The sequence below is a fragment of the Penaeus vannamei genome, chromosome 35 (assembly GCF_042767895.1).
Source record: "Penaeus vannamei isolate JL-2024 chromosome 35, ASM4276789v1, whole genome shotgun sequence".
Classification (NCBI taxonomy): domain Eukaryota; kingdom Metazoa; phylum Arthropoda; class Malacostraca; order Decapoda; family Penaeidae; genus Penaeus; species Penaeus vannamei.
In genome coordinates, this window is record NC_091583.1 from 11,129,801 (window position 1) to 11,137,300 (window position 7,500).

Genomic DNA, 7,500 nt, shown 5'->3' on the forward strand with positions numbered 1-7,500 from the left:
GATTTTAACACAAGATTAATGAACTATTAATAACGATGGTCGTAAATAGAACAGAGGAAGCGAGAAAACTAATTAAAAAAAAAAACTAAAACTCTTTATACAATTCTTTATTGAATTCATTAGATAGATCCGTTACAAATGATGGAATTACATAAACACAAACAGGCTGAAATAAGCATGACCATATTTACCAAAATATTTTCAGGAAGATGACCGTGGATTTCCATTCCCTTCGCTGACATTTGGATATGGATGATTATTTCAATAAAAGACAAAAAAATAATAAGAATACACTGAACATAAAATGATATTTACACCTGAAAGCCTCTTTATGAATAATCTGAATCCTTTTCTTTATTTTTTGATCACTTCGAAAGGCCGCGGTTTGATTGGTTCCGAATTGCTTCCGTTTTCTTTGTCTTGTCTCCGTTTCCGTTTTCTTTTTCTTTCTTCTTTTCTCCGTTTTCTTTTTTCTAGTCTGTTTCCACATTCTTCTTCTTTTCTCTATTTCCCCTTTTTCGGTAATATGCTCTTTTTAAAAGAAATATACTAGAGAAACCATAATCACTAAAAGCAAATTTTTATATTCCAAAATTTGATATTTCAAGCCGAAGAGGTCGAAGTTACTGTTTTAAATATTTGCATCTTCTCCACCAATCAAAGCGCGCCTTCCATGCCGTCTAGACATTCATGTGTGCCTGAGATCAGTTATTTTTTACATTTCTTATTTTGATTTTAAATGCGTGCCGCTGACTTTCAAAAAATCTTGGGCACGTGTGAAGAAAAAGAGGCATATCTACAAATAAAAGCTAATGGAACAATGTTACACACTATAGTTTCATGTAATAATCATACTGTAAATAATTACAATAATAGTCATAGCAATAATTATGAAAATAATGATATTTATGACAATAATAATAATCACAATGATAATAATAATGATAATAATAATAACAATAATAATAGTTATAATAATAATAATAATAATAATAATAATAATAATAATAATAATAATAATAATAATAATGATATTGCTAAAACAATAATAATGAAAATAATAGTAATAATAACAATAATAGTAATGCTAATGTTGATAATAATTATGACGATAATAGCCATGACAACAGTAACAAAAACTAAAAACGATTATAATGACTAACAATAATGATAATTTCAAAGCAATAGTCATCAAAAACTTCAAACCAAGATACAAACAAAAAACGAAAACATTGAAGATAACGAATGCTTCATGAAACCGAAATAAAACAAGAGATTAAGGCTACAGTACATGATAATATTGCAGGACTTCGAGGCGAGGAACACAACGGGGAAACGAAACACTGACAGCCGGATGAATTTACAATTATATCACATTCTCATCTTCCGCTCTCCGATACCGAGCACGAAAGCACCCATACCGAACACGCATCTATAACGAAATCAGTCTATAACGAAGACTCGCATACACTCCACTCAACCCCTGTCCGTCTTTCGTAGACTCTGGAATACGTAAACATATAATTTTGGACTTCCTTATCTCTTAAAATCACTCATTTACAAAGATCATTTACAATACACTGTACATAGCACAGGATACCTGCGTATGAGATTGGCCCGGCTGCTCTACGTATCTTAGTAAAAGGAATTGTCACGAGGACGTTTTTTTCTTTTTCTTCGTCTAAAAATCACTTTCTTTTATTTTTTTTACATTTCTTGGTCGCGTAGGAGGACGACCACTAATGGACGACACCAAAGAAAGAACAGCGGCGAGAAACGATCAGAGAAAAAAGTCGTTGAGGATACAAAAAATAGAAAGAAAGAAAGAGCAGATACAGTGACAAAATAGTGACAAGGAAAGATGAGAAAAAAGAGTACGGAGAAAAAACAGGTGAAAATGGGAAAGGATATAGGACTAGAAACAGGATATGGGAAAACTGAGGACAAGGACGGCGGGAAAGTGAGAGAAAACGAACATAGAAAACGGAGAGTGGAAGGGTTGCCGAGCCTGCTAATGGAGGCAAGCTGATGACAGTGTCTCCTGGGGAAATGGTGAAGGCCGGGGCCGTCCTGGGGTACGTGAGAGAGGGGAGGGGTAGGGAAGGGGTCGTCCTGGGGTACGTGGGAGAGGGGAGGGGTAGGGAAGGGGTCGTCCTGGGGAATGGGTAAGGAAGGGGCAAAAGGCTGGGTCGCAGGGTGACTATGGGATATATGAGAGGGAGGATAGAAGGCCAAAGATCACGTAGGACGAGGTTAGAAAAAAGTGAAAGAATTTGCATACACATGAAGCGATCAATTAGCAGCCTTGTTGAGAAAACACGGTAACAAGGGGATGAGGAGGGGAATAGTTAAGAGAAAAAGAAGTGTGGAAAAAAGAAAGGAAAAAAAATAAAGAGAGTGAAAGAAAAAATGTTGCGTCACCGGTAACTAACCTAAACTCTCTCAAGTTCTTTCTCTCTTTATTTCCCCTTTTTTCTGATTTCCAGCTTACATATTTCTTCACCTCACTTTCGTCTCTTTCTTTCCAACCTTTGGAAAATCCATCAAAGACACTAATGATTGGCACAGCACATTTAGCGAACCAGAATACATCCAGGGAAAAAAATGCGCGTTTTCGGAGGGTCACCGCTGGACATCCCAAATAATACAAACACTACGGTCATTTCTAAACTCATTGGTTCATGGTGATGCTATTCACAAAAGTTAATTCTTATATGTATATATATATATGTATTTATGTAATGTTGATATAGCTTACTTGTATATAAAGCTCTTATGTTCATAAAAATGGGAGCCTCTGATGAAGCCACTGCCTCCCGCCCCTTCTCGGATAAATAAACAATTGGCACCCAAAAATCTTCACCTGTTAGTTAGTTCTTCCTCGACGTGAGAAATGCATTTAGTCGCATTTAAACACATTGGCAATTTACCCGTATTCGGCTACGACTCTTTGCTTTTTTTCTTTTCCATTTTTTCGTTTTTTCTTTTCTTTTCTTTCATCGTCTTTCCTCGTCTTCTACGTAAATCCTTAGATAATCCGTTAATGGAAATTCCTTTCTCTCTTTTTTTCGGGAGAGAGGGATGAAAGGATGGGAAGGGGGGGTGAGGGATGTGGGGTAGGGGGAGGGAGGGGAGAAGAGGGGAGGGGAAGGGGGGGAATGGGAGGGGCGAAGGCGAGAGGATAAGAAGGCAGAGGAGGGGAGGAGGGGGGGGGGGAGGGATCTTTGGCACTTCTCGGGCACTGGCTTGTCACTCATTCAACTTCAGCTCTATCGACGAGCCACGAGGGACCGACGAGCCGCGAAGGACCGACGAGCCATGAAAGGACCGACGAGCCACGAAGGGACCGACGAGCCATAAAAGGACCGACGAGCCACGAAGGACCGACGAGCCATGAAAGGACCGACGAGCCACGAAGGGACCGACGAGCCATAAAAGGACCGACGAGCCACGAAGGACCGACGAGCCATGAAAGGACCGACGAGCCACGAAGGGACCGACGAGCCATAAAAGGACCGACGAGCCGCGAAGGACCGACGAGCCATGAAAGGACCGACGAGCCACGAAGGGACCGACGAGCCATAAAAGGACCGACGAGCCACGAAGGGACCGACGAGCCATGAAAGGACCGACAAGCCACGAAGGGACCGACGAGCCACGAAGGGACCGACGAGCCACGAAGGGACCGACGAGCCACGAGGGACCGACGAGCCACGAGGGACCGACGAGCCACGAAGGACCGACGAGCCACGAGGGACCGACGAGCCACGAGGGACCGACGAGCCACGAAGGACCGACGAGCCACGAAGGACCGACGAGCCACGAGGGACCGACGAGCCACGAAGGACCGACGAGCCACGAGGGACCGACGAGCCACGAAGGACCGACGAGCCACGAGGGACCGACGAGCCACGAAGGACCGACGAGCCACGAGGGACCGACGAGCCACGAGGGACCGACGAGCCACGAGGGACCAACGAGCCACAAAGGGACCGACAAGCCACGAAGGGACCGACGAGCCACGAAGGACCGACGAGCCACGAGGGACCGACGAGCCACGAGGGACCGACGAGCCACGGAGGACCGACGAGCCACGAGGGACCGACGAGCCACGAGGGACCGACGAGCCACGAGGGACCGACGAGCCACGAGGGACCAACGAGCCACTAAGGGACCGACAAGCCACGAAGGGACCGACGAGCCACGAGGGACCGACGAGCCACGAGGGACCGACGAGCCACGAGGGACCGACGAGCCACGAGGGACCGACGAGCCACGAGGGACCGACGAGCCACGAGGGACCGACGAGCCACGAGGGACCGACGAGCCACGAGGGACCAACGAGCCACTAAGGGACCGACAAGCCACGAAGGGACCGACGAGCCACGAGGGACCGACGAGCCACGAGGGACCGACGAGCCACGAGGGACCGACGAGCCACGAGGGACCGACGAGCCACGAGGGACCAACGAGCCATGAAAGGACCGACAAGCCATGAAGGACCGACGAGCCGCGAAGGACCGACGAACCATATCGGACCGACGACGACCCGACGAGTCCCGAGGGACCGACGAGCCAAGTAGGACCGACGGGGCCCATTACGACCGACGAGTCACGGAGGCCCGACGAGCCAAGTACGACCGACGAGCTACGAAGGACCGACGAACCATATCGGACCGACGACGACCCGACGAGTCACGAAGGACCGACGAACCATATCGGACCGACAACGACCCGACGAGCCAAGCAGGCCCGACGCGCCCGACTCCCTCCCGGCCAGCGACCCGCCATCGGCTCCGAGCGATGGAAGTTATAATTGGACGGCTTCGTTTTCATCTGGACTTGCTTTCGTTATTGTTATTATTCTCTTCTCGCCCTTCCTGTTCTTTTTTTCTCTCTCTCTTCAGAAGTCTGAAAGTGTTAAAAAAAAAAAAAAAAAAAAAAAACAGTGAAAGTCTAATTCGAGGAAACCAATTGGTGGGAGGGCGTCGGGGGGAGGGAGGGAGGGAGGAGGAGGAGGAGGAGGAGGAGGAGGAGGAGGAGGAGGAGGAGGAGGAGGAGGAGGAGGAGGAGGAGGAGGAGGAGGAGGAGGTGGTGGTGGTGGTGGTGGAGGAGGTGAAGGTGAAGGAAGAGGAAGAGAAGGTAAAAGAAGAGGAGGAGGAAGAAGAAGAAGAGGAGGTGGTGGAGGAGGTAGAGAAGAAGGAAGAAGAAGAGGAGGAGGTGGAGGAAGGAGTAAGAGAGGGGGGGAGGAGGAAAGAGGAGAAAGAGGGGAGGGGAAGGTAGAGGAGACGGAGAAAAAGGAGGAGGAACGGGAGAAGTATGAGGAAGACAAAGAAGAATAAGAAACAGCAAAGAGGAAGAGGAAAAGGAAGGACGGAGAGGAAGAGGAGGAAGGAGGGAGGGAGGCAGAGACAGGGAGGCAGTTCTCTTAATCTCTTGCGTGACACTCTGGTATATTTTTCACCTACAATATCATCTATTCATATTTTAGCAAAAAATATAGATATATGCTCATTTTCTTTCGCTCATTCTAAGTTGAACCAAAAAGGGGGAAGCACCATAAACATATACGTTCTTTAATGTATGTCTCGAGATTTGTTATTTTTTTCTTTTTTCTTTTCTTTTCTTACACTTCTTATCCACATGTTTTAAAATTCATTGTTCTATTCATCACTGCCGTTCTTTTTCTCCCCTTTTCCAAAAATAAATGCAGTTCTTGCTTTTGTTTTTTTGTTGGTTTGTTTATTTTTTCCACTTAATAAGTATCAGTCACGAGTAACAGCTGCGAGAGCCCTCCTGGAGAGAACAGCCTCGGAAAGTTTATAATACCTGAATGATAAGTTCTCAGAGCTCGGAAGAACAGTTCTGCCGAGTTTGGCCGAAACTCCCTCGACGCCAGAAATGAAAGTTGCGGTGCTTGTTGTGCTTGGGAGCTCACTCTCTCTCACTCTCTCCTCTTTCCTCTCTTCACTTCTCTCCACTCTCCCCCTCTCTCTTCTCTACTCCACTCTAACCTCTCTCTTCTCCACTCCACTCTCCCCACTCCCCTCTCCCCATCCCAGCTCGCACACTTGTTCAACACCGCTCTTGTACGTGCACAAGCACACTACACAGAGCTAGGCAAAGCGATCGAAGTTATCACGGAGAGAGGAGTTTACACTTTGGACCTAAGTACATGTACCAGGGTGTAGGGTTTGCGGGTCGAAAGTGAGAAATAGAAAATGAAAGATCTTCAAAATAACGTTCACGGAAATTCTTTTCTTTCACCCAGTGTTCGCATCCCACACAGAATAAAAGGAGATTGCGTTGGACCTCTTGGTTTCTGCTTGAGAGTCGCCAACACAATCGGGAAATCACTTCAGAATACAATTTTTTTCTCGTCTTCTATATATACACATACATAAAAACACACGGCTTCTGAATCAGCCTTGTTATAAACAGTATGCACCATCAGTGAGAGCAGAAAAAGTCTCCTCAAAGTCGAACAAGAGAAGTTGAGAGCGGGGTGGCGAGGGATGCCTCTCCCCCTGCCCCTCCCTCCCCTCCTCCTCGCCAGCCACCTGGACGGTCCCCTTCGCTCAAGGGGTTAAGGGGCTGGTCGTCGTCAACATGGCTGCCCGTTATGGCCTCGGCATTCTGAGCAATTTAAAAAGTTTTATCTCTCGTCACCGGAAGGATTCGGAGACGCTCAGAAACTTAGGCATTTTTTCTATCTTTTTCTTAGTCTTTTTCTCTCTTTTTTTCCCCTTTTCTCCCGTGTGAAGAAATCTTGTCTTCGATAGCTGGACGTGATGTACTTCTTTCTCCCCACTGTTTCTTCTTCCTTCCTCTTCTTCCTTCCTTCCTTAAGTTCCCGGGGCTCCATGGTCTCCCCCAACCATGCTGCCCCCGAACGGTTCTCGTCGGTTGACCTTTTTTTATCTCACTTCCTTATCTCTTTTCCATATCTCGCTTCTTTTGTTCTTCCTCAAACCCACCGTCCTATGAGCGCTCCCTTTCCTCTGCGTTAGTGCGCGTGCGCGTGCGTGTGTGTGTGTGTGTGTGTGTGTGTGTGTGTGTGTGTGTGTGTGTGTGTGTGTGTGTGTGTGTGTGTGTGTGTGTGTGTGTGTGTGTGTATGTGTGTGCACGCAGAGGAAGCAGAGCAACAGGAGGTGTCAGCCGCAGAAGCAGTGCGCCCTTAAAACTTCGTGGCAGTGTAGAGGTTCTCGTCGGGGCCCGGGTGGTGTGTGTGGATGATATGGGCGGTGCTGCAGGGGCGGGTGGTGGGCGTGAGAGCGGGGGCGAAGGTCTGGGGCATCGCGGACGTGATTCTCAGGGGCGGAGGGCGGGCGGGCGAGGCAGGAGACAAGAACGTCTGTGGGAATGTAGCGAGAGGCCTGCGGGAGAGAAGGAAGAAAAACAACACGATTATCCAAAAAAGCTTTTCACGGGAATATCAGAGAAAACAAATACACAGAATATAGCCATAATCATCATCAGCATACACATCCGCTCAACACA

At 47.1% G+C, this 7,500-nt stretch overlaps 2 protein-coding genes across 8 annotated transcripts in view; one reads left to right on the plus strand and one right to left on the minus strand.

Annotated features, from left to right (window-relative positions):
- Positions 1 to 3,619: 3,619 nt before the first annotated feature.
- Positions 3,620 to 4,498, plus strand: LOC138859351 (repetin-like). The gene has a single exon (XM_070114158.1). The coding sequence runs from the start codon at positions 3,620 to 3,622 to the stop codon at positions 4,496 to 4,498; it is 879 nt and encodes a 292-aa protein (XP_069970259.1).
- Positions 4,499 to 5,094: 596 nt separating this feature from the next.
- Positions 5,095 to 7,500, minus strand: part of LOC113800261 (uncharacterized) — a 170,899-nt gene continuing 168,493 nt past the window's right edge. For 4 of the 7 annotated variants that reach the window (XM_070113991.1, XM_070113986.1, XM_070113988.1 and 1 more), the window contains one exon: positions 5,097 to 7,376. In XM_070113991.1, the coding sequence (XP_069970092.1) occupies positions 7,178 to 7,376 (199 nt within the window). In that variant the 3' untranslated portion in view covers positions 5,097 to 7,177. Of the gene's footprint in view, positions 7,377 to 7,500 lie in introns of all 7 variants that reach the window. The other 3 variants (XM_070113992.1, XM_070113993.1, XM_070113990.1) reach the window with 3 other exon arrangements.